The sequence below is a fragment of the Takifugu rubripes genome, chromosome 6 (assembly GCF_901000725.2).
Source record: "Takifugu rubripes chromosome 6, fTakRub1.2, whole genome shotgun sequence".
Lineage (NCBI taxonomy): Eukaryota > Metazoa > Chordata > Actinopteri > Tetraodontiformes > Tetraodontidae > Takifugu > Takifugu rubripes.
Window position 1 is genome coordinate 10612550 of NC_042290.1, and position 27660 is coordinate 10640209.

Genomic DNA, 27660 nt, shown 5'->3' on the forward strand with positions numbered 1-27660 from the left:
CAGTGCCCAATAAGGCTCCCCAGACCGGATACTAACACATAAGGGGCGTGTCCAGACATCAGTGCCCAATAAGGCTCCCCAGACCGGATACGAACACGTAAGGGGCGTGTCCGAAAACATCAGTGCCCAATAAGGCTCCCCAGACCGGATACTAACACATAAGGGGCGTGACCAGACACCAGTGCCCAATAAGGCTCCCCAGACCGGATACGAACACGTGAGGAACGTGGTCAAGGCGCAGAGCGACTCTAGAAAAGATTCAGTTTAATGTTATACTCCCTTATATCAAACCAACACAAACGTCACAGAATCTTGATTTATTAACACATCCTGAACGTGGATGATTTGTCAGAACTCTTCAACAATAAATTTGGGAGAGTTTTGCGATCATAAATCCAAACTGCAGAAGAAATTAGTTGAGAAATATGACGTCTGGTCTGGAAAGGAACAAGTGATTTAATGATGAGACTGGAGAAACAGTTGAGTTCTCACTTGTGGGTGTAAATCAGAAATATATTAATAATGTGTGGTGTCCTGGTCCAACATCATTCTGGTTTAAACAGATTTAATGAGGCTGAACTGATTCATGACAATAAGAGACATTGATGAAAGTTAAAAAGGCAAAAGCAACAAGATTTACCAAGATCGTTTAATTTTTGAAATAAAGTGTACATAAGATTTTATATAAAAACATCTGTTAGTTCTGCTCGACATATGTGTTTTCTGTTAAATTAGTTGTACACAACGTTCATAATAATAATAATAATAATAATAATAGTGAGGTCACTGAGCATGAATTCAACATTCCTTTGGATGGTGTCTGTCATGGGTGGAAAAATCTGCAGCTGTGACAGTACAAAAGTCTGCACACAGAATTCTGCCGTATGGCTTTACGCACAATCCCAGCCAGCACCCCCGTCCTCCCGGGGTCCCTCTACACCTGCCCACCGGGACGTTCCGGACCCGGTAAATGTTTAGCTTTCACAGAAAGCACCACACCAGCACCCCTTCCCTCCCTCCGCAGGAGGGCAGACCTCCACTGCTGTAATAAATCTCCCACCTCTCGTTTTTCTGGCCCCCCCCCCCCCGACCGTTATCAGTCATCCACCCCCCTTATCGGGTGACTTTGTCCCATTGTTGGCGGCCTCTTCTTTCTTCTGTCTCCCGTCGGTCAGCGATAAGTGGTGTCGGGGCCAGTGGCGGTCTCTCCGCGGATGGCGCCGTTTCTCTGGACTGTCACAGTTTGATGTCTTGGGACTCCAGCATCTTGGCCAGGGTCTTCTTGACCCTCAGGGCTGTGAGGCGAGAGGCCGGACTGTGAGCCCAGCACTCTGACATCAGCTTCCCCATCTGTCGCAGACACTGGGGGCACACAAGTCCAAACCAATGTGTTAGAAGACAAGCTTTTTCTGTAAACATGTACGCATTTTCCTCATTTGCATGCGGTATGAGAGTACCTCATCACTACTCCAGCGATTGGCAAACGAAGGTCTTTGTTTCTTGATGCAGACGACCTCTTGCATGTCCTCATAGGATGGATCTGTGGGCACGAGGTCATGATAGGGCAGCTGATACTCCTCCACGATGCCTTCAGGAGCAGCAGAAACACGTAGGATTCTTTAATTCATGTCTGCACGGGCTGTGTTTATGATGCGGAGATATAAACTAGTTCCTACCCCCGAAGGTGCTACGCCGGGCCATCTCCCACATGATGAGGCCAAAGCTGTACATGTCAGCCATTATAAAGGACTGGAAGTAGCTCCTGTTCAGGGACTCGTCCAACACTTCGGGGGGCATGTAGCGCTTGGTTCCGACTCGCAGGTTTGGAGGAATGTCCACCTCGTTACTGTCGCTGATGGATAAAAACAGGTTTAAGATATTCAAGCAGACTTCCATACTGACAGTAGCTCAGCTCGAAATGGTGCACCTGTTGAATTTGACAGCCAGTCCCAGGTCCGCGATGCAGCAGGACCCGTTCTTTTTCACCAGGATGTTTTTGCTCTTCAGGTCTCTGTGTGCGATGGCCGGTTTGCCCTGCGTGCCGTAGATCTCGGTGTGCAGATGACACAGGCCTGATATGGACGAGTAGGCCAGTTTCAGCAGGGCTTTGACGTCTAAGGTGTTGGACTTGAGGTAGTCGTACAACGACCCATTTTCGTGGTAGTCTGTGATGAGGTACAGCTGAGTCCACGAGCCGGTTCCTTTGATATCTGCTGCTATAAACCCTGCAGGACGGGAGAAAAAGAGGAGTAAAGAAAGAACTGTCGAACGCGATCCAGAACTCCAGTCCTTGCATCCCCTCACCAAGTATGTTATCATGTCTCATCAGGAACGTCTGATATATTTCAGTCTCCCTGAACCAGCTCTCTTCTTCTGTGGTGAAGAAAACTTTAACGGCCACTCTCTCGCCCCTCCACTTGCCCATCCAGACCTCCCCGTATCGCCCTTTACCAATCTGTTTCACCATCTGGATCTGCTTGGCGATGGTCCGCTGCACCTGGAAACAGCAGGTACTAGAGTTTCTCTCATGCACATGTTCACAGTCACATCCTAATACTGCAATTAGGAAACATCTGATCGTAAATGACCAGTTACACCTTTAACAAAAAAAAGACACGTTGTAATGACATTAATTTACCAGCAGAGGGAGCCCTGATCCAGAACCTGAGCCGATGCTGCGGGAATGCTCGATCAGGTCTTTCAGGGACTCTCCTGGGGGGATGTAGGTCTCCTCCTGCTCCAGATCAATACTGTAGTGCGGCCGTGACTCCTGGCGCTTGTATCTGTCACAGGAAAGAGTGTTAGCGCTGACCGGTGGCACAGAAGCGTGACAGCGGTGATTCTTACCTTACGTAGCAGAAGAGGAGGATGAGAGCGAGGATGACGATGCAGACGGTTATTGAAATGAAGAGAGCCATGTACTGGATTCTGCTGTCCGCAAAATCTAGAAGAAAATAAGTTGAATATTTACTCTTAACATCTCTATCTGATTTAATCGGGTTCATTCTTTCTCATTTTCTGCCCCCTCCTCCTGCCTCTCACCCCCTCTGCACCCCCACTCGCAGTTTGATCGATCACATCCCTCTCCTGGATCTCACAGATCAGCTGTCACTCTGACACCGTTACAGAAACTCCAGAGCCCCAAAGCGGCTCCGAGGCTCTGGCCTTTCTGCTGTGCTCCTGTCAATCATACGCACAGCCAGGACGCCTCCTGACGTGCCCACAACCACACGTGCACGCACTGGTGGCAACAGACGTTATATCCAGGACTGTCCTGTGTTAAAAAGTGTAAAACGTCACATTCCGTTCAGACTTTACGCTTGATCTCATGTTTCCCTGAGGCGATCCTGATCAGGAATTCTGCGGCCGGTCCGAATTCTGAGAAAATGAAATAAGTTGCTTATGTTTTCCCCCCCCATGATCCCAGACTCAAAATATTTTCTCACTAATCCTCTTTTGCGACGCTGAAAACACCCGCAGGCAAAACGACTGTAACGCAACGACCACAGCGTAAATGTGATCTCTGCTGATCCCGTTGTCTGCCCGGACAAACAGACTCTGAGGCTGACCAGACGGACGGACGGACTGACAGAGCGGGTCTGCAGGCGCAGGCAGCAGATGGACAGACATCCCACATCCATCCCGAGGCAGGAAACTGAAGCGGGCCCCGGGGAGCGGCTGTCCTTTTCATTAGAGGGTGAGAGAACAAGCCAAGGCCACGGGCTGTGTTCCACCTGCCTCTGGGTGGCTCCAGCAGAGCACTGTGGTGGTCCGCAGCACCTTAATGCCACCCCCCCCGGTCACAGGATGGGCGCGCACCAGCTCACCTGACGACACCAGCGGAGGCAGAGTGGGATGCAGGTTTTGGTTGCAGTAGTCTTGATCCGTGCAGCACTCCAGCGCTCTCCTCGAGCGCACGTTCCAGGTGTCCTGTCAGACAAATCCACATTCAAGATGCCAACATAAGGAATGTCCACAATCACAATCCATCCCAAAGAGGTCATTCAGCAAAATTAGTGCTTGTTTTCACACGTTCTAGTCCTCAACAACTTAGGTAGTTCTCATAAAGAGGTGCAGTCAGTCAGCTGGAGCTCGTAAAAGGGGGACAGGACTGCAGTTATTCACACAGAGAGACGCGCACGTGTGCACAGAGGTGACTTACTCTGCATTGGAACTCAGAGCCGGCGAGACCCAAACATCCAGCGGTGAGGACCGCCTGACCCCCCTCCTCCTCCTCCACCATGGTGAAGCAGTACCCGTCAGTCCTGCACAAACGCATCAAGTCAACGCCGACCGCCGGTGAGCTTCCTTCATCTAATCGCTGCTGATCTTTAAGTCTGGTGGAGCCAGAAGGGATTCTTACACGCAGGTGTTGTTGACAGAGTCTTCGGGGCAGTGGTGGTAGCAGTGACACCAAAGCATCCTGGGAGCTAAAACGGTGACCGTGCCGCCGCTGCTGTCCTCGGGCCACCGCTCAGAGCCGCCCTTCCCTCCGTTCCTCAGCAGCATGGCGTCCAACATGTTGGCTGTGGACACAGAGACGGAGACGCATGTTCCAGATGTGATGATTGGCAGTATTAAAAGCAACGATCTGAATGTTGATGCTGTGGAGGTGCGTCTCCAGATGAATCCACTGCTGTGCGGCATAATTATGTGCTCATTATCGCTTAAAAACAGCTGAGCGAAGACGCCCGTTAGAGGAGAGTGGAAGCAGGATGGACAGCAGCATGTTCCCAGAGGGAGCTGAACAGCTCTGTGTCACCCTTGAGAGACGTCTTCTTTCCCCTTTTTCTTTGATTTTGCATTGTTTTCTCCTCTGTTTTACCAGGAAGAGCATCAAGATTTCCTTCATTAACCTTCATGTTATAATTTTCATGGTATAATGTAAAAGACGACGGATGAACAAACACTTGAAGTTAATGATGAAAGCTGCATGTGAGACGAGGCGTGACACCACTGAAGGAATAGTGCATTCACACACCGGAGGCAGTTACTGTAAAAAAATAAAGCCATGAAAGGGAGGAAATCGTTAAAAATAAAAACAAAATGTGTTCATGAAAGAAACACGACAGAAGATTCCGGAATTCTTTCTAATTCGGGCAGAAAAGAAGTGAAATGATGCAGCTACAAAAGCTGTGATTAATGATGCATTCTAGTTACCATATGAAGGCTTTATTTTCACTCTCCAACACACACACACACACACGCACACACACACACACTTGCTGTGTCAGCTACGGGGCACACTCAAGGTCACCCCGAAATCTGATCTGCATCCCCCACACATTCCACAAGCTGTTTCTCAAACACACACACACACACACACACACACACCGTGTGCTAAAACAATTAAAAGCAACAGTGATTTCTGTCTGTAAAGCTTCAGACGGGCTCTCGTCTCCTTCCGCGGTCTCATTTCTCGCCGCCGCCGCCGTCGGCTGGATCACTGTAATCTGTGAGTCACTGACTGACTGTTACTGTTGCTGTCGATATAAATGACGGATGCTTCAGCTCTTCAGCTGGTTTCAAATAAACGTGTGTGTGTTGCAGTTCCTGTTGCTGACATGACGCAGGTTAAAATCCTGATCGTCAAATAAGAGTGAAACATTATTGTTCCTCTTCCAAGCATCTTCCCCCTCTATGATCCATTAAGTGAGAATAAAATGTCAAAGAAACACTTTATAAAAACACAACTTGCCCAGCTTTGTTCTGAGATCATCCAGAATAAAAGAGAATAGATGTGGAGATGAGTTAGAAGTGCGTCCAGTTGAAGATTGAGACGTTTAGAGGTAAGTTGAAAAACAGACGCCCATCTGAAATTATATATTGGATGCTGGGGCAGCTCCTTCCAACAGAGGATATCGCAGACACGGAGGAAAACATGAGAGCCGTTCCTCCAGGTGGCCGTGATAAATCACCCCCTCAAAGCAGACGGCTTCCCTCCAGAATGCTCTCTGACCCAGAGGGGGTCACACACAACCTGCCAAAGGGCCATACATCCTCCTCCAGCCTGCCACTGTCCCTCTTAACCCCCTACAGTCTTCAAAGCTCTCTGCCACGCTCACAGGAGGTTCGCATTGTGCACGGAGAACGTCTGAGGAGCACATTCCTGCTTCTGATCCGCACCCACATCAGCAACCTGCCCTGCCTGCAGACACCAGCCCTTCACGCTGCAGTTCGGAAGAACTAACCTGAAGACTTTTCACAGAGGTGTGAATCCAGAAGAGAGATGCCACAACAACCCCCCCCCCCACACACACACACACACACACACACACACACAACCAGCCTGATCTGGGCGAGATGCTGGCCTCTTTCTGTGTGGTGCTAAAGATTCTCCAACAACATCGACTGATGTGGGGCTCCGGTGCGGAGACATTCCAGCCCCACCGATGTGGAGGAGCTTTTGACTGATGAACCATTTGCAGTGCAGCTAAGGAGGGTTGAGCTTCAGTGACACCCCCCCCCCCCCCCCCCAGCGACACCGAACCGGCCAGAGAAGAGTTCAGTTTCCGAGCAGATATCATCAAGTGGTGCAAAACCTTTGCACAAACACAAGAGATCGACTCCCGTGCTTGACCACCGGAGCAGCACATCTGCCCGGGGATCAAATTCTGTGCCTGGTGATGGGGGGGTGGCACAATGGCAGGAAGTGGAACGGAGAAGGAGGGGAGGACCCCTGGAATCTGAACGCTGCACGCTTGGTGCCTGTTTGCCGATGATCCGCAGGAAAAACGGTGGAACAGCGTCACAAAAGCACTGATCCGTCATTTCAGCCAGAGAGAAAAGCTAACTGGGCAAAACTGCCACCTCCCACAGAGACACGCTGACATCCCAGAAATTCAAACATCCCGGCAAACGAAAACACATCAAGCCGCAGATGGAAAAACAGCCCCTCGGAGTCCTGTCGATCAGACACGGCTGTCCAAAAAAGAGCAGGAGATGCAAAGTCAGAGACGGAGGAGGCCTGAAGAGAGGGATAAGGGATGTGTTGGGGTGTGTTCTGACAAACAGGACCAACACGACAAACAGGGAGGAAAACCAGTCAAAACTGTCTTAAAAGGAATTTCCACGGTACGGCAGCAGTGGCTGTGTTTCCACTCAGGCCCTAGAACAGAAAGCAGGGCTCCTCCACTTCATCCTGCAGGAACAGGTGGCAAATTGACCGTGATACTTAGATTTATGGAGCACCTCCCACCTGTTATAGTCATTTAGGAGACCTTTTAAAGTTCAGCTCCCAAGAAACATAAAACACGGCAGCTAGCATCTTAATTATCGGTGATAGGAGGATGGAAGGAAGGGTTTTATTACGACGCAGCCGCTTCTTGTCAGGCTGATGGGAAAAAGCAGGACTGTTGCTACTGTTGGGAGACGATCTGCAGCCCAAAAACTGCTGAAGCAATTTCAGATCGGAGGTTAAAAAAGGAAAATTCTTCAGTGTGGCTGCACAGAGAGGAATGGAGGAATCTCTCAACAGCAGCCGAGGTATTTTAGTGACTGGCTGTGAAAAGTAACAGCTAGCTCTCAACTCAGTCAGTCAGTCAGTCAGTCAGTCAGTCAGTCAGTCAGTCAGTCAGTCAGTCAGTCAGGAGCTTCACAGCTCACACACACTTCAGTGAAGCGGCTCTTTTAAAAGCAAAAATTTAAACTTTAAATCTTTAAATATTTCACTGAAATATTTGACTACCGAAGCACGCTCAGACGCGAGTGCATCAGAGTCCAGAACAATTGTTTCCCCGATCGGCACCAGAACAGATGCACAAGTGTCATCTTCGTGCTGACCCACCCCGCCCGCCACAACCTTGCAGGGGGCACCGTGAAACTGTTGGCATTTATCGTAAAAGACAACTGGATGTCCATCTTCAAACAATGCAAAACATGAGCACTGGGTGCAGGTGGGGGTGGGGGTCAGCTCAGGCAGGGGGGGGGGGCAACGGGGCAAACAAATGCACTAAGGCAGATTGTGCTCATCATAAACTCAAGAAGGTAAAATACACAGACATTATGGGTAACCTTCGTCCTAAAATGACTTTTTCTCCTCAACAAACTGCCTTAACTCTGCATTTATACTCACCATGACCCACGTGGATCAGCGATGCCAGTCCAGTCATCACCAGAACAGCCTGCCAGGCCCACTCCCGTGGCAGTGGCACCGCTGCCATCACGCCAGCGCCACCTCCTCCAAGTCCCAGAGGCAACGTGGGCAGATTGTGGTTTTGGGTTGTTGGGGGGGGTTTTTTGCTAAAAATCCTCCAGGGAAAAAGCGCCAGCCCCTCTTTGTGTACGCTGACTCTCAGGAACTTCCCACAGGCAGCCTGCAGCCCCCAGCACCGCTCTGCAATGACAGCCTGGGAGACATGGGCAGGGAAAGAAGAGGGGGAGAAAACAGGGGGGAGGAGAGTGTTACTAAGTTGCTGCCTCGCTCTGCTATTTGTCCGTCCCTTTCCACGGCCGGTGGGAGCAGCTGAGCGTATGCAGATGAGAACATATCGCATACGCTCATATCACACGTTGACAGAGACGGGAGAGGATCAGAAAGGAGGGTGGGAACTTCGGCCGCACGAGGAGCGCCAGGAAACGGCGTTAAAAACTTCCAACGCAAACTAGAATTCAGCGACACAAACTAGTTTTTCAAATGTCAAAACAGGTTGCAGGAGAAGTGGCCTTCCTCCTGTCCTCCATAATGGATAGCTGTAGCAACATCCTATAATCTATGGATTTAAGGAGGCCTTCGCTGACGGAAGTGGAATAAAAGGGGAAAAAACACTGTTGTCTGCAGCAAAGCTGCTGAAAACAACCAGATTTGTTTGCTTATCCTTCATGTTCTTCAACATACATAAAGATGAGATGTGAAAGCGCACAAGTGCTCCTCTAATCAAGAGTTAAAAAGAAAAATATCAGGCACACAATGCCTCGACAATAAAGCCACAGCAGTTGTGTGAATGGCAACGACAGTCTTAATTGGTAACCCAGAGTCTGGTATTAAAGTTCAAGCGTGTGTGTGTGTGTGTGTGCCGCAGGGATCAGGCCGTCACACGTCAGGTGATTAGAGGTGATTAGAGCTCACACCTCCAGGCACGGCCACAACTTTGCAACTTCGGCCTAATCTGACGCACATGGACACATTTGCCAACTTGCAGCAACGGCGGAAAAAAAAAAAAAAAAGCCACAACAATGGGGAGACATTCCACTGTGGGAAAGATTCACGCGGGTTACAAGTTAAGAGGATCAAGTGGGCTATTAGACAGATTATATCAAGCCTACTACAGCCCCCATGCAGACCATAAACACGTCAGAGGCAGATCTCCACAGTCACACATCCTTCTGAGACGGCGGGCTCCGTCCAAATGGTTCAAGAGGGGGGAAACTAAGGTCCTGGTGGCATCCGGCACCGATGGGAGGGCAAAACAACACCAGCCAAATGGGACAGTCCACCTCACACCTGTCGCCATCTCACAAGAGCACTGGGTGGAAAGAGCGGCCCCCAGAAGCCCCTTCGCTCTGCTGTCACCTCTGATCTGAGCGTCTCTGCGTACGATACGTCAGCGCCTGCTGGAGCCTGAGGGTTTGTGGGAGCGGCGTGAAAGGGTCAGTGCACCTCGCACAACCTTCTGCGCTCCATCAAGCACACAGCGTGGAGCCCGCCTCTAGTCTCAGACGGCCCGCTCAGGCCCGCGGCGGTCGGGGGGTCCGGGGGAGCGAGCAGCTCCGTAGGTGGGGGTCACAGCACCGTTTAAAGGGGTTGGAAGTGGGGCAGGCTGGTTGGAAGTCAGTTCCTCTGGGAACTTAACTCTTCCCTTTCCCTCGTTCCCCCTGTTTTAGACTTTAGCTGCAGGACTCGTCCTGCATCAGGACGCCATGACGCCATGATGGTTCGCAGCACTCAGGAACACACACTCACACACACTCAGGAACACACTGACTAACAAAGCTGCCCTGAGGTGCTCCAGTGGTGCCACCTCTCTCAGATTTGATCCATCTCCTCCCACCTCTTTGGTGCTGGCCTTTTATTTGGATCTGGAGGTGTTGAACAGGTTCTTTTCTGTTTGCCTTGCTGTCTCAACCCCTGCCCCCCCCCCCACATTTCACTCTCTGGCAGTCAGAGATCAATTATTGCAGCCTGGATGTTTGTAAGAGTCTGTCTCCATTTCAGAGCAAACATTTTCTTATGAAACGGAGACTTTTCTCCAACACTGACGGCAGCGTTTCAAATTAGCTCCGTCTTTTGTTTCAGGGACGGACTTAAGGAGAACAAACACAACTTTCCCCGCAAAGCAAAGGCCGGGTGGGGGGGGGGGGGGGGGGGACTGTGAAAAATCAGCCTTAACCTGTGAAACAAAAGGCCCCGACAGAGCACAGATGATGAAATTACTACAGGCAGAAAAGGAATGCGTATCATGAGCGATGTTCCAGTCGGGGCCAAACGGACCTGCAGCTTTGAGAAGTCAAGAGGAGTTTCAGCAGGTCGGTGTTTTAGCTGCTGCCAGAGAACTTTGGATTAGTAACCGTGTCCGCGGCCACACTGTCGGACACGGACACGGACAAGTGGAAGCGCGATACCATCTTCATCATCTGTGGCTTCGGCTCAGCAGCCTTTTAGAAGATGATGAAAAACTCAATTTATTTGACACATTTGTGTCTTAACACAGAATAACTTTTGATCACTCAGCATTAGTGTGAAAATCAGCAAAAAAAATAAAAAATCTAACTGTGGCAAAGAACAATGTTGAAAATAAATTTGGGTCACATTTTTACAGCAAAAGTGTTTTTGTCTGGAATTAAAGGTAATCTTACTGCAGTTGTCTCAATTTGTCTGAAAATGTAGAACAAGTTAAAGGGAGGAAAGACAGTGTGTCCTCCCTGACAGTAGGTGGCGCTACGCTCGGCAGAAACCTGCCTCTATTTCATCTCTGACAGCTTAGCAAGCAGTCATGGCAAATAATGTAGAACCACATTAATTAACTTGATGAACTTTATCGAATAATATCCTGTCAAATATACCATCCTGATGCTAAAAATAGCAGCAAAACAAATATAAGGGGCAGAATAAGTGTATATCAGTAGAGATTTGAGTAGCTCTGTTCCCCGTTTATGTCTGTCTGGACACGAATAAATTCACCACTGTTATGTAAAATAGAAAAATGAATGTGAGATCCTCGCAGATCTCCAGCAGAGACTCCACCCTCCCGGTAAAGAAAGCTCTTGATGAATATTAATATTATTATTCTAAGATTTGCACAATAGCAGAGCCCAGAATCACTCTGCTGAGATTGATGCTTTGATGTGCTGAAGAATGCCGTGTGGGGGTGGGGGGTCATTCAGAAGGCCTGAAAAGACTGTCACAGCAAGCTTCACCCTCTGCCCCCTCCCTCTGTCGGTCACACCGGCGAGATATTGAAACAGCCGATGCGTTTAGAATGATCGTACGCCGCTTAGCTTGAATCTCTCAGCGGGATTTTAACCGTCAAAACTGCTAACACTTATTTCATTTCACCTTTTAGGCCGTGGCTCGGTGAACATGGAGCCTCCCAGGTAATAAAAGGACTTTCTGAAAGAGCCGGCCTCTCTCGTGTGATGGAAATGAAGCAGGAGCAGAGCCTGGGATGGCGGCTGGAGCCTCGCTGCAATAAATACAGCGGCAGCAGTGAGGCGGCGGTGGCCGCGGACGCTCCCTGGCCTAGATGAGGGTGAAAGGTGCAGCGCCACAGCTGATGGGGGAGGAAAGGAGGAGGAGTGATTCTTTCCTTTATTCGCCAACCTCCGTTTAACACCTCCACCTTCCCCAAACAAGCCGATTGAGCCGTGCAGGAGGTCTCGTGGGCTTTGTCTCCAGCGGCTCCAGCTGTGCTGAATTGTAACAACGTGCAAGCTAAAATATCAGCTCGGCTGCCAAGAAAGAGGTCGGGTTTCTTCTCAGAATATAGGTTTCCCTTTCTTGCTGATTCATCGAGTTTCTCCGCGTGAACCTTAGAGGGAGAATATCGTAATCCCCTCATTTGTCCACTGCAGAGAAGCTACCTGAAAGGCTGCGATTATGCGAGGGCCTTCCTCCGGGCGACGCCTGAAACACCTGTGTCTCGGGTTTCACCCATGAGGACAACGGTTACAAAACAGCCTTACAGACGGGCTCCATGTGAAGCATCTGGCTCTGAAGGAGATGTCAAGAAGCCCTTCTGTGATTTTCCACAGCCGGGGCGGTGGCGTGCACCAGCCAAGAACAGCAGAATGAAATCCTTCCTGTCTGCTCCCTCCCCGACTGACACCCGGGGTCACTGGATCAGGTCTCACAGGGTCTCCGCTGAGCAGGACCGAGCGGTGAGCCGTACTTCCCTGAATTCTCTCTCTGCTCTGTTCTTACTTATTTTCCAGACACCTGATCACTCCTGCGTCACACAATGGCTTTGTGCTCATACTGCACGCACGCCGAGCAGAGGCCACGGCAAAGTTGTCCACGGCGAGCAATAGTGCACGCGTTTACCTGAATAAATGAGCGAATAAAACGCCCATTTCCAGATCTTCCGCAGCGACCTGGGGATTTTCAACTGTCTGCTGGACGTGTGCTGGTTTCTCTTCCTCACACTTCAAAGTTGAAAAATTGGAGGAGACTTTCCTAACGTGGCCTTTGTGCGGCAGGAAACAGGGAAACCGAGGCTCTCTTTGCCAAGTCAACCAGGAGCATTTAATGATGGGATTGTTGCGGAGGGTCTGCTGCAAAGCCGAAGGCTCTAATTAAGGGGTTCCTCTGACGGTCAGACAAAGCAGACAGCGGGGGTTAAGACCACGGCCCACAAACTGGCCGTGACCCTCACACCTGCCTGGTTGCATTACACCACAACATTTCTTTCTCACAGCGGACGCGCTCGCACCGACACATCATTAACGAGCCGGTGCCTTCCTGCACACGCCGACAAGCAGAGAGACCGAGGCCAGAAGGGACAAGCGGGCGTGCAGGGAACATCGGACGGGGTTCCTGCACTGAAGAAGCCACATCTGTATCGAAGACGCATATAATTTGTAAGACAACGCAAGTATGTTTCACAAGGGAGTCAAAAGCATTTTGCTAGCACAGATGTACAAGAAGCTGCTCAGTTCTTTAGAATCTGCTGCCATCATTGGGAATGTTGACCAACTGTGAAATAAGGCGTGTGTTTAAAGGGATTCCAAATGGGTTTAGGGCTGTTGCAGGCTGTGCGAGGCCTGGATAGACCACAGGTAGGAAAGAAATTCCAGGAAAAGAATTGAAAAGACGTAATTTTGATTCACACCGAATGATGAGGCACATTACAACACACAGCTACAGTTTTATTTTTAAGAACGGCTCCATTGGAGCACAAGAAAACAGCTACTGGGCTACATTTACAGGGCCCGATTCTCCCCTGGAGGGGTTGGCACAGACCGGCGGGGGTTCTGCTAGCTGAAGAGCCCAGAGATATCTCCCCAGAAAGGGTCCGTTGAGTCGGATGAATGCTCTTTGAGATGAACGCTGTTTGGTTTAGCGGAGTTTCTAATTCACAGGTGTCTAATAGACGACCGCTCCCGGTCCAACTACCAACCTTGTGTTGTTGGGGGGGGAGGGGTTGGGTCTTCTGTGCATACTTTCCGTGTGCACCCACACCCCTCCAGCCGCTGTGGTGCTGAAAGCTCTTTTGTGTGTTTTGTGAATGGTGTGAAAGCAGCACTGATAGAGAACTTAAAATTATTTTTAAGGTCAACATTTCATTGGCAGGCGGCCGCTGAGCTTGGTAGCTTCTTTCCCCGTCTGAGGACTTTAACCTGCCCCGGTGGGCACAGCGGACAACGCAGGTCTGTGATGGAGACATCAAAATGTGACTCCAGAGAATGTGGAGCAAGTTCAGAAGCACAAATCTGAAGACCTTTTTTTAGCTGGTATTCCGACAGAAAGAGACGAGAAGCTCCGGCCTCCTGCACTCACGTCGGAGCGAGTGTGAAACCATCTGATAGGAAACCCAGGGGCCTCTTCACTCTGGAGAGGGTGTGTGTGTGTGTGTGTGTGTGTGGGGGGGGGGGGGCGTCACTGGTTGGCTAGCTGACCCAAAGCCCATTTTTCAATCAGGCATCTTTTCCCATAATTAGGAGAAACAGTCCAGGAGCTTTAGTCGAGTCTCCACAGAAACATGGAACCAAGTGTAAAAAGGCTGGTTTACAACTGTCGGCATTCATTTGGACACACACACACACACACACACACACACACACACACACACACGCACGCACGCACGCACGCACACACACACACACACACCTGCTTTTTTAATAATTCTTTGTAATTATGAAACATGAAATGATACGCGGCAGCCTTATTTTTCAACCCTTTGATGCCGTTTGATGTGGGATATTTCTTACGATAGGCGGGATATTTGTTTTTCAGGTAGAATGAGCTGGGATACGTGTCTGATATAACTGAGAGTATTTCAAGTCTGGGACATGTTTGATGTTTCTGTGAGGGACGGTCCGAGTTTCTGCATGTGATACACAATAGTTTAGCCTAATTGTGCACATCTGTGAGAGGTTACCGAGCCCTTTGGACGTAATTCATGTGAAGCCATGTGGAAACTGCCCGAAGAGGCCTGGATTCCATGAAAGTGCTCCTCAGACCAGCTGAACCACTGTCATTGATTTAGTCTTTTTCTTTTCTTGCGTCACCGATTTCTGGCCGTTGTTTTTCCTGTGTTCTGTCTTGTGTCATCATTTCCATTTTTATCATTTCATGTTTTATTTTGAAGTTTTAATCCTCCTGTTTCTTGTTTCACTTTACACTTCCTGTATTTATTCTTTTCCCCTCCATGTTGATGGTTCCGCCCGCCCTGATTCGTTTCACCTGCAGCTTGTTATCCTTCCCTTTCTTGTGCAGTTGAGCGCCGTCATTCCAGTAATTGCGATGTTTGTTATCCTTCATATTTCTTTTTTTTCCCCCCCTGTTGTAACAGCTCAGAGTTACACGCTGTGTTTAGACTGATTTGAGGTTTTTGCCTTCGACCTGTGGATTCTTCTGTCTGCTTCGCCTGAATTTGGCTCAAAACCTCCAGCCTGGTGCTTTTGGCACATTTGTGTCCAAAGTTTTTGGCCAAAAACGACGTAATTATCAGACAGCAGATCACATTTACACCATTGTCTGCAGAGTGAGTGACGCAGATCAATATTTATCTTAAATCAGATTTAATCGTCAGTACAATCACAAGAACCATTTGGGAGCGAAATCAAAATAGAGGGTAGCGTGACCTCTACGTTTGCAGGAAACGGTTATTTTTTCTAATTCTTTTATGATCCTTTTTTTCCCGGAACACTAAATAATGACGGCAGCGTAAAGGTTCACCGAAGCAGCTGAACATTTATTGTCATCGAGGTCCCTTAAAGTGGTTTTCTTACCGAGATTCAATGAATCACCACGGTAACTGCTAATTTAAGTTATCAATAGGAAATTGTGGAGCATTGTTTCTTGGGAAATCCATCTTGACGTGCTTTAGTGTTTTAGACATGTGAATTCCAACATCAATGGTACAAAACCCACAGTTAGACTGCAAAAGTTTAACACAGAAACCATAAATTTGCATCCACACAAATCCATAGATTTTATAGGAAAAAGGCAACATGGACGAAACGGGGCAGCCAACCATTAAACTGTGGCCAGATTAGAACTCAAGAGTTAATGTCAGATTCATGCAGGTTAAATATCTGTGTCAACAACAGCCAAATGCCAAACAAAGCCTAATATGACGCTACTATTATTCAGTCAACATAAATGCAAAATCCATCTTTAATCATGATTCCCTCTCCCAAGATTCAGAAAAAAAGCTGTTTTACGCATGAGTTACATCATTGGCGAATGTTTGGAGACCAGGATCCTGAAGGATCTTCCCTGGAGAATGTTCGCATCCTCCCTGAACCGTACGCTCTCTCATTCCATCGGCGCTGTTCTTTGGTGCCATTCAGACCTTCTGTACATTTTAAGACGCCGTTGGCAGCCTGAACTCGTGTTTCCTGGACATCCGCCTGCCTTCAGCTATCAGCAGCCTCTCCCCTGACAGGGATGTTTGCAGTCCCAATGATAGCCCGATGAAAACACAGGAAGCAGTTTAAGGAGCGATGAGGCTCCGATCGATGTCTCCGCGTCCGACGCCGGAGCATGTGCCCTCCTCACTTCTCCGCCCCTCCCTGCTTCCTTTCCTCAGACGGGCCGTCAGGTCTCTGCACCGCTAATGCATCCGAAGGCGGCATCACCCGCGGCCGCAGCAGTCGATAAATACTGGAAAGGCTATCCATCCCTGAAACACCACTCCCTCACTTACTGTAAGCCTGCATCACGGTGGGAACAATGCTGACAGGGAGGATACGGAAAAGCACCTCGGATGCAACCGCAGCAGCTTGTAAAATATGAAGAATTGCTCTTCTTTTTTCTGTAAAAGCTGACACACTTTGGCAATCCCCACGCAGAGAATACGCTAGCGTAGCTTTATTGCTCATCTAACCCTTAAATCTCCATTAGCACCTGCTCCTTTTATCTGTGCTCAACAGCGCGGGCCATTAATCACACCCAGAGAACGCCTGTACTTAACGCAGGTTATTAAATCCACTCTGACTGCATGGAAACGTGCTGATTTTCTGTAAATAAGTGGGTAATTCGGTTGTCTTCTGCACTCTTGACTCATGCGGGTTGGCTGTGAAGCCTGGAAAAGTGTTGGCAGAGGAATCCCATTAGGCGGTTTCCATTTTCGCTCCTGGTCGCGCCGCAGTTTTCACAGGGTTATGAGACAATGGCAGAACTTTGGGAAACGCAAAGCTAATTACAAGCATATTGGCTTTTGTGAACATGCTTGTAACGGAGTCAATGAGAGAGGTAATGAAGGAAAGTATTACGCGCATGAAAGCGCACGCGAGGCTAAAAACGTGGAAACGGTGGAAATGTCAAAATCCAGGCGGCCATGTTGGATTTGGATGTTAAATGCGTCACGGCTGGTGTAATTCTGTACCAAGCGCTGTTATAAAACTCTACGCTGTATTGCTTTGGGTGATTTAAAAACATACGGGGAGAAGATGGGGGCACCTGTTCAAACCTGTAAAGCCACCATGATGTCACTCATGGCGTCTCCGGTTCCGTTTGAAGCCGTTGGTTCGTTTGGCTGAGAGGGAGAGGTTTCAACCACCTTTTATTTCTTTTCCAGAACCAGCCCAGCAACAATAATGTTTTGCTTTCCCGTACTTTGTTTCGTCAAGGTTTCCCACTTTTCCTTTTCCCTTCCTTTGCTTATTTACCCTTCAGGTTGATTATCAGCTCCACTTGAATTCACCTTAACCCAGTCGGCCTTTTTTTCCTTTATTCTGTCTCCTCCTCTCACTTGATCTGTGTCCGTAGTTGATGGTATCTGACAGCCTCGGCTTTGAGCGTGTTACCCAAACCTGAGCGGAGCTCTAACTGGAGGTCTCGCCGGAGCTCTAATTGGAGGTCGTTTCACAAGAAAGTGTAGGCTGATGTTTTTTCCAGGCGTGTTTGAAATGTGGAGTGAATTACATGCAGCAAACATAATGTGGGCAGCATTAGATGACTAACAAAAGCTTTAAAAGGATGAAATCCCATGAAACCTGCTATTCACATGGCCTCGGCCCTCATTGGCAGAGCCTTCGTGGCACAGATTCAGGCAGCTGGGCGACTAAATCCTCATTAGATCTTCGGTTTTCACTTTTCTCCGCACTCCAACAAAAAAATGCTTTCATCCCTCACTTCCCACAGGACCCCCAAATGTCTTCATTCTGCAAATCTAAAACAATACAATATATCTGATTTCCACCGGAGAAATGAGGAAAATGCACATCTGATATTCAGAGATCGCTCGGTCTAATTAATGGCGCCACGGGTCCTGGGAGCCTGGGACCAGCTGCGCGTTATGTCTTGTCAGTGCGCCCGCGCCGTTTGACACCTTCGGCCAACGTCCCTCTCGTCATCCGCCAAGAAAGCGGGTGCGCTGCTGCTTCTGAGGGCTCTTTGTGCCCACCCTCAGAGAACAAACACTAATAAGACTCAACAACAGTGCCCCGCTGCCCATCCCTGGAGTGCAGGCCGTGCCAGCGTCGGTAACTGGAGAACGGGGAGCGAAACAGCTGCTCCCAGTCTGTCCTGCATCTGCCACAACTGTGATCTCATGGAACAAAGCGGGAATGCAGTCACACGTTGGGGCTGGCTGTTCCATTCTCACTCCAGCCATTGTCCCCGCTCTCTACCTTTGCCCACGTGCTTTAGATTACACACTCGGCTTCGGTGGATTGCGAAACCTGGAGTTCTCCTTTTCTCCTCCAGCTGGATGATGGAGTTTTGCACGTCTGTGTTCACCCTGGGAAGTTATATTTAGCATAAGTGAAGGGGCACTTGGGGATGCTTTCAAAGGCTAGCTTAAATTTGAGCTAATTTACGGACTTCCCCAAACATCTCAACCCTTTTCTGATGTAGTTCATCTCTCCCACTGGTGCAGTTTAGCATGATCATAATATATATGTCAAACTGCAGCCGTGAAATGAAATGAAACACGCAGGTTCCACATACGTTATATTGTTCTCAATCTTCTGGGACTGGCACCTGCGGTGGAAAACTAAAGGGGCGATTCTTCCATTCTCGATCCAACATAACAAGATGTGAGTCATTTATGTGTCATTGCTTGGCCTGGGAGGCGTGCAGCCAGCGTGGATGTGATCCTGCTCCCAAAGGCCGAGCACGGCTCCACCAGATCTGACGCGGTCTTACTAAAACCACCATCCAAATGGGCCGTTCTCAGTATCACAGTGAGAAAAGGGTCAGAAAAGAGATCAAAGCTCATCCATGCTGCACATTTGACATCGCAGCGGAATATTTTGCCTCTGCAGGCTTCCTTTGGTTTAAATAACCAACAGGAATGATTGGCAGAATGATTGACACTTAGAGGTAAAGGAGGAAACGTGGCCCGCCACGCCTGGAGACCAGCAAAAACCTCCCAAGAGAAGCAAAATAAGATATGAGGTTTCATACTTCATGATGCTGGCGGCACAAGGAAAGGTTCCCCAGTAAGGAATTCCTACGCCAGCACAGAGAAGCTTTTTTTAAACGCTTAGAAAATAAATGGAGGCCTTATCTTTGGTCTGTCTCGTCACAAAACGCCAACCTTTACATGCAGGCGGCCGCGGCGTTGCCGTCACCCGGCTAAACCCGGAGTTTTTCAGGTCTGAAAACACGTCTGCCTCGTCTGTCAACACATCATATCTGCAGCGGTAACGAGCGGGGGTGGCAGGGAGGTCAGCGGCCTGCGTATGTGTGCGCGTCTGAGCAGAGCGGTGTCTATTCGCAGCACGGATCAGTCCTCCAGGTCTGCGCTCGGGCTGCTTCGACCCCTCTGGGATCCGAAGCCACAGCAGGCAACCTGAAACCCATGATGTCATCCTCAGAGAGTGCAGGCTACCGGCACTCAGCGCGAAAGTGTACAAAACCCAAAGTCAACATCACTCAATTACCGGGGTTAATTGTATTTACAGTTACACAGCTGTGGTGGATTAAAGGGTTCGCCGATAAAGTCCGGTACATGTGTAATGAGAGGCCAAATGTCCTGTGAGCGGAAACTTGCCTGACAAGGATTCTATATTTGACTACAGTGACCCACGAGATGTTCCTATTATTCATCGCTGACCGCAAAGGTAGCAGTTAAAAATTGCTTTCTGACCGTTCGCTTTATAAGGTAAAAGTTTTCAGGCTGAAGGGGGGGGTTATAGGGGTGGGGGAGGGGGGCGCTCTTCTGCTAATGACACATCCGCTGGACCTGGGCCAGCATGGATCCAATTGTGGAATGGTTTACATCTATTAAATGGAGTTCTCAAACAAACAGCTTGATTTCCCCAATTATTATTCTGGGTTTGTTTTCAGTCCATTTTTTTACCCTGTACATCTGTGATGTCTCTGGGCGACGGAGGCCAAGTTATACGTGGAACCTATGAGGACTCGCTGTTTTCAACTCTCCCTGCTGACTTTTTGGGGGATGTAATGAGTTTCAAATGCATTCCTCTTCTGTGTCAGTGACACGTACTCCCCGGCCACAGCATGCAGATCACCCTTAATCAGCAGTCCTGAAGCTCTGGGCTTCTATCTGGAGGTTCTGTGCTGCTGGAATGTAAACAGCCAGCGAGTAATTACATGCTTATTATTTTTGTTTATGACGCTTATCTGTGGCTTTTGGCCTGCGAGGTGATGGAGTCCCGCCTGTTCGCCCCTGTTTCTCCACGTTTCCCAGCAGGAACTCTTTAGACTTGGACTCTATTGACAGGTTTACAGCTGCCAAACTGACTGAGCGCTCACGCTCACGCTCGCCCGTCCGGGTGATACATTTTGCGCACTTGTGTTGCATTACCCGGTTCTTCTTCTGAAGTGGAGCGCGTCATGTCTTCTCCATCACAGGGTGCTTTAACCCTTCACCCCCAGAGGACTGCGCTGCGTTCAAAGCCAGTGCAGATTCCTGGGTGATTATTCCCCTTGTGGGTCCAGTGTCAGGATCAGAGGCTGGAGCGGGGAGGCAGCAGACCCGGTCAAACAAACCACATAACATTGATTTTCCATGGCTGATCTGTTCCAAAGGCACACATGCATCATTGTGGATCACGCAGTCATCGGGATGAGGCGCGGAGGCAGCTGTCCGCTTGCCCCGCGTCTGACACGGACGGGCCGTGCACGGGGGGACAAAAGGATTGGACGCAGTGAGACGTCAGCCTTGAGAACTTTGGGCTGATGATGAACTCATCCCGCGCCGTGTCGTGCTTCGGTTCCTGGGGAGATCTTCACAGGGTCTTCGGGAAAATCAGATTTATGACGTTGCAAAGCTGCCGCTCTTCTCTCGCATGCCAATAAATCAAATTAGAACAGGTTCTGAAATGCTTTGACAGTTCAGATTATGGGCGTGTTCACATTTTTGCCGAATGAGAGAAGCAATATTACTTAAATATATGAACCTCCTATAGATGCACATGATGCATCATATACTGTGAAAGTCCGATTTCAGATCTCGGGCATCCCGGGCTCCGAACTCCTGCTCGGCCCCTCCGGAGCGTCTGTCCCCCCGTCTGTTTTTCTTGGTCTTGACTGATTTACTGCCTGCAGTCAAGCCCACCAATCCAGCAACCTTGAGAATATTCCCACAATGCACCCATACAGACCTGATTAGAAGCTGAGACTGACACTGAAACCCAATGACACAACGGACCTACAGGCCCCACTGACAAGGAAAAACCATTAGATTTACTCTGTTGTTGACAGAGCGAGAAGAGAAGGTCGTGTTTCAGCTGCAGATCTGGATGTGCCTTGGGTACGAGCCAGTGATGAGCTGGTCATGAATCAGGTCTGGATTCCAAGTCCCGATAACCAATTTGCATGCTTCAACGACCAATTCTGTTTGGCCACAGTCTGGTTTTGAATGATTCCGGATCTGGACGCAGGAGAGAACGGCGGAGAGGAACGACCCCGACTGAAGCTCATCTGTGGGCAGGACTCAGCTAAAGAAGGAACCAGGTCTGCCACCAGTTTATGATCGATGGTCCAACTCCTGCAGGTCTGAGGCTCCGCTGGCAGTCGTCTCTCCGCTGGTTCCTTAATATTATTCTTTTCATTTGTCTGATGTGTGTGCACGCGTGTGCATGAGCAGCGAGGGTTTTTCCATGGCCTCAGCTGCCCAGGTATGTTTCATGAAATCTCGAGTTCTGTTTTTGAAAAGCCATTTTCACATTTGAGGTTTTTCCTCTCGGCTCCCTTCTTTACGGCTTCCCTCCCACCCAAGTGTTCGCCCGTGGAACAGTCCACCCAAGGTTACTAGTTGGCTTCTTAATTGCAGCACTTTTCACAAAAGTAAAATAAACACAGGTTGTAAAAAGTAGGGGAACACCCACCGGCTTGGCCACTTTCAGTCCAGAAGGAGAAAACAGAACCTAATTGTAGAATCGAGAACTGCGCTTCAATTCAAATAAAGTCAACCAGTGAAACCAGTGAAGCCAGTGAAGCTGCGAGCTGCTGGCCCCTGCAAGAGGAGTTGCTTATTGTACAAAAGCCTCTCTCCCTGCTCCACAAACAGTGGACACAAACCTTCACCAAAAGCAGGAAGGAGGTCCCGCTGTGCTGCTCGACGGCACGCGGCACAGGTGGAGGAACCAGCTGCTCCCAGATGCAACTGGGATCGTAAAGTGTGCCTCATGAACTATGAAAGAAAGCTTTAAAAAGAGGCTAAAGCATGTTTGGAAACAAAACAATGCTATTTTGCGGGATCCAAGATCGAGTATTTTCTATAAAACAACCAAGAAATAGAATTGTGGCTCGGACTTTGTGCTGCTCCTACGACCTAATGCGTGTGTTTATACATCATTAGTGACGGCAGAGCTGCACGTGCAGCAGCGCCACCGCGCCAACAGCTGCGTGTTCTCCCGAACACCTGCAAAAACAAGCCGGGCTGCAGCAGGTTAGCGCGACGCTACGCTCCCCCTTTCTTTTCATTGTAATCCAATCCTCTGCACGGATCTGCAGGAGCCACCGGGGAGGCCGGACGGCTAAAGATGAAGGAAAAAGGGCCACAAGCTCCTCCGTCTGCACGGGGCCGCAACCAGGGGCCAAGGGAAATTGAGTGTTGTAGAAAAGTCAGCGAAGGCATCGTGCCGAGCTTTAACATTATTTGGAGAGTTAACTCGTGTTAGAAAAGGAATTATACAGTTGGGAACATTGAAATAAACTGTGACAAACTGCAGGAAGACTGAAAATTCAAAATGAGCCCCGACGAGGAGCAGAAGCGGTGCCGGCTTCATTCCAGCCATCAGAGATTTGACAGACACTTTGGGCCGGCGCTCATTAATCCGAGGTCGAAGCACTTTGGGTGAAGTGTTGACACCAGCGGTTCACCTGTCACCTGTTTTGACTGGTTCTTTAATCCTGAAAGTGCCGCGTGCACGAGGAATCGCAATATTTGTGCAGCGGACATTCTTTCCAAATAAAGCAGTGTGTCATTGGAAAACATGAGAAACTTAAAACAAACTCGACTGGAACATGTGATTCCTCCAAAAAGACACAAAAACACCTTGTCCGCAGTTTCCCAACAACGGATCTTTTCACTTTTAGGCAACATTGAAGCATTAAAGTGGAATAAAAGACTCACCTGATTGGATCTATGCAAAACTCAGCTCAGAGGTCATCAGCAGTCCTCTTCCCGTCCTTCAGAAGTCCAAAGCTCCGATGTTGGCAGGTTCCCCTGCAGGAGGGCTCACAGGAACCACTCTGAAGGCCCCCTTCCCCAATCTACAGGGGGGAACAGGCACACATGTAACCATTTAACAATCTGTCATCGGGAACGCGGGGCAACAGGGGAAAAGACGGAACAGAAATTGATCTCATGTGTTCCTCATCTCCTCTCACGGCCCGAGTGGCACTGGCTGTCGCCGCCAATTCAGCCGAGGGGCGCGAGGCCCCGGTTCCAGGATCAGAAACAGCAGAGAAAAAGTTCGGGAACGGGCCGGAAAAGGGCGAGAACGCAAAGCAATTCAGCCTCCGGCGGCTCAAACGGTCCTGGGAGATCACGGCGGCGAGTGTGGCGACACGGCGCCGAGCCAACGCACCTAAGACGGACCGGGGACTTTCCCCTTCAGCCCGAGCAGGTGAGTCTGGGTGGTCTCACGGGCTGAATCGCCTCTTCTTAATAAACCGCCGAGTGTTACAGCATAATTATGGGCTGTCGGCCTCAACGCCACACACACACACACACACACGCACATACATCTGCGTATTCTTGCCGTGTGTGAGACACATGTGTTAGAAAGAATCTAATCTTTCATCTGCAAACTAAAGCTCTGCATCTTTTTTATTTAAGACATCCAAACAGGCAAACGTGCACACACGTGCGCTGCCCCACACACAGCTGTCTTTTATTTGCCAGGTCCCTGCCACAGATGGTCATACAGTGTGAACTTTAACACCGGGATTCTTGGCATTCTTCACGGGTGTGGGTTACTCTCCGACTCAAACCGCCGCTTTGGCCGGGCCTCCCTTTGCTTCCCTGCCAGCAGGTCGCTGTCACAGAAGGAGCGCCAGCAACAAGCCCCGCCCACCTCAACAGGCCGCTATTGTCCACTGTAGGGACACTGGCTCTCTATCTGCCCGCGCTGCATGGGTTCAGCTCCCGCGCCTCCGTCTTCAAGCTGAGTCAGCGGATTTTTGCCGTTTCTGAAGGCCAACTCAGGAGTGTCATCAGGACTACAGGGTCCAGCAGAGCTCCGTCACCCCCCCAGGAGAGCCCGATTTTACAGCTCCGGGGATCTGACAACATCTACAAGAGGAGAATCCGCTGTTCTCCAGGAGGGAATCAGCGGGAATTACGTTTCCTTACGTTCCTACGGAACATCCATCAACGTGTCTAAATTTGTTCAAAAGTAAAGAAATTCACCTAAAATCCAGCCGGAATGTCTGAGGTGGTCTTTAAAATAAATCTACACGTTTCCCTGCTTTAATATTCTGGGATGTATTTCAGCTTTAAGCCTGTCCTGCTGTAAATACGCATCCATGTTCCCTTTCCCACCGCTAGGCTTCAAAATGTTTTAATTTTATTGATTAAAAAACATTTTTATTTTAGACAACACACGACCCACGTTGACCCAAGTAAAAAAGAGCAAGACTCACCATGTGGAAGCATCCTTTTCCTTTCTCCAGCAGGAGACGATTCCTTTAGAAGAAGACAAAAAGTAGAATTACTAGAAGGAGCCCCTGTGCTGCACTATGAAGTTCACCCAGTCGTGTTTCAATCCTCAGCCCCCCCCCCATCCTCTTTTTTTCTGCCTCTCTTCTCTAATAACAGGATGTATCTGATGATTGCAGCAGCCTGTTGTGCACTGGAGCACGGCTGGAGTTGCTGCATTTATCCAGATGTGCAAAGATTTTTAGGAACAAGACTCATTAAACTGACACTTTTAAGCTCACTGCATTGATACCCAGGCTTTTATTACGGGGGTGTTTCTCTCCAATATGGCAGAAGCCAGTGAGTGAATGACGGACTGTGTGTCTGCACAGAGCCCGAGATGTTCCTCACTCACTCAGGAACAAGAACCAAGGGGAAAAAAACATCCTGGCAGCTGGAAAAGACATTGAATAAAGTCTGTCTGGGACCAAATCTCTCACACTTTCTTTCTCGATACGCCATTTACGCCGCCTGGCAGCCGCTGTGCTCGGATTACAGGATAAACTGCTTAGTGAGGTGATCAACTGAAAACCTGAAGGCGTTCTCCTGCCATGATGCCCTCGTATTTACTCCATTACTGTCCTAAAATGGTACTCCGATTGAATTAATGCCTCTACTCTGATTGGCTGGATGCATTTCCTGTAATAAGAAGGGAGGAAGTTGGTGAGTTAAAGCAAGATTCAAGCCAATATCTACCAAACCATGAGCGTGTGTTTGTGGGAATGTTTGCTGAAGGGAAGTCGTTGTCCTTCCAGCAACACATCACCCTTCTTTAAACATGCCCGAGACGTTCCAAATTAAATAAGTTCTAACCACTTTTGAGGGCTGGGTGCAAAAATATGTACAAATCAGAAATGTGATTTAAATCTGCCCCCATGTGAGTGGTTTAATTTGAATTTACTACATGTCAGCCAGCAGGGTAGCTTTTTTGGTGGGAAGAGGCTGAATTCAGGTGAAACAGGTGGACGGGATTTCACCCACGTCTAGATGGTTTCTCACACGCGTCATAAATCACCATCCTTGTTGAGTACCGAGTGTGTGTGTAAGGAGAAAGTTGGCTTTTGTAGAGGAGCGTTGAGAGCATCCAAACACCTGAAGGGTTTAAAACCAGAGAGCAAACAGGAAAAATCTCCCCAGGATAGGGAAATTCAAATTTTGGCTCAGTTTTGAGGTGATAAAAAGTCAAAACTGGGACTGAGAGGACAAACGGGTGAATTCTAGTGGGACGGACAGGAAAGTTCAACTGGTTTAAGTGGGGAAAAGAGACAGTGAAGTGTTCAGGTGGAACAGACAGGCTAAATATAGTGGTTATGGTGGGAGGAAGAGGACAAATAAACTGGCTGGAGTGGGACAGACAGGTTAAATATACCGTGTGAGGACAGCATGGGATTAATTATGTTGTAGGACAAACACCAGGTGAGACAGCAACATCCCATAGATTCTGAGGAGGAGCTCGGTGAAAATTCAGGCTCAATAAAAGATCTCGGTCCATTTCAAAGAGCAGCAGAGTGGAACAGAGCGACAGCAGGAGCTCAGCTAACTAGACCCTGGAAGCACGAGTCTGTGGTAGACCACAAACTGCTGCTGTCCGACGTTGGCTTGACAGGCCACCAAGGTGCTCCTGCTGCCAGGATCAAGCTCAGGCAGGAGTGGCTTTGACAGCGCCTCTACACCCAGCTCTGGTGTAACGGGCCGCTCGGTCCTGCACGGTTGGAGCGCTGCAACATGGAGACCAGGTTCTGCCTCTGACACCAGCGTGCTTTCTGCCTTCAGGGTTGATCAGTGATCATCAAAAGCAAAAGCCAACCTTCTGGAGCGGCAGCCATGCGCACCGACAGGTGATGTGTGGAGCTCCGGGTCACATTTTTAACACTCCCAATCAGGGTAAAAATAGTTACAAAAGTCTTACTCAGCATTCCCAGATGACACTAATGACACATTAGGATTAAAGCCCAGGCTTAAAAGTTCAATCTTGACCCTTCAGAGAGAAGCCAGGAGGAACTTTTGATTGTTTAACAGCTACATTGCAAAAGGAAGTTTAATTTTCAGCCTCTAGCGACGCTTCGTTTTAAATAAGAATTAGATTTATGAAACACTGACTGTGTACAGAGATTTTTAATGATATTACTGGACCTTTGGCCAGTTTAAAGACCCGTGAACGATTAATTGAGGAGCTTTACATGACAATATATTTAGTTTTAAGCGACTATTGTTTCAATAACGTCATATAGCTGACATCATAGCAGTGATGTCCCTCAGATATGACGCGTCACACCGACTCAAACGTGCGTTAGGTGTGGATAAAAACATCATCTTCATCATTATCATCTTCCCCAGCGACAACTCTGCTGTCAGCCAGAGGGACCGACGGCAAACCTGTCTGGAGTTGGATCGAGATGAACACCAGCGCGACCTGAACTGCGCTCCGACGCAGAATCTGCTGCGTTTGGAGGGTTTAAAAGTGTCCTTACCGCCTCTTCCTCTTCCTCCTCGTCGCTTTTCAAGCAGTGGTTGATCAGACCTCCGCCGTGGTCTCCTCGTGTATCCTTGTGTTTTGCTCCTATCCGACTGCACCGCGCATGATTCCACTCTGGGTTAAATTGGAGCGGCTCTGCGCACAGCTCCCACCTCCGACGCCGCGGAGAAGTGCACGCAGCTCGTTTGCGTCCACCCCATCAGGGCAGACACCAGATCAACACGGACCACGTGGCCCAGCCCCGAATAAGATGGAAATAACGCCGGAGTACTTTACTGAAGTTGTTGTTGTTTCTGCTATCCTGAGTGCGTAATTCGATTCTAGCGCAGTGCTGCGCATCCTGGAGCCCTTTCAGACATTACAGCTACAGATTTATAGGACAGGATGCTTCGTTTTCAGCTGCATGGCACCTACAGTTCAGCCGCACATAAATCGTCCACTACTTTTAAAGGACCAATTTAT

General features: G+C 49.1%; 1 protein-coding gene across 1 annotated transcript; it reads right to left on the reverse strand.

The window, feature by feature from the left end:
- Positions 1–634: 634 nt before the first annotated feature.
- Positions 635–27611, reverse strand: bmpr1bb (bone morphogenetic protein receptor, type IBb). The gene is made up of 14 exons (XM_029837335.1): positions 27194–27611; positions 24668–24710; positions 23154–23293; positions 8075–8348; positions 4364–4526; positions 4163–4265; positions 3828–3930; positions 2848–2944; positions 2639–2783; positions 2305–2497; positions 1928–2225; positions 1677–1852; positions 1458–1588; positions 635–1362 (listed from the first exon to the last, which is right to left on the reverse strand). Exons 4-14 carry the CDS (start codon positions 8160–8162, stop codon positions 1237–1239), a joined length of 1623 nt encoding a protein of 540 aa, XP_029693195.1. The 5' UTR covers positions 8163–8348; positions 23154–23293; positions 24668–24710; positions 27194–27611; the 3' UTR covers positions 635–1236.
- Positions 27612–27660: the final 49 nt, after the last annotated feature.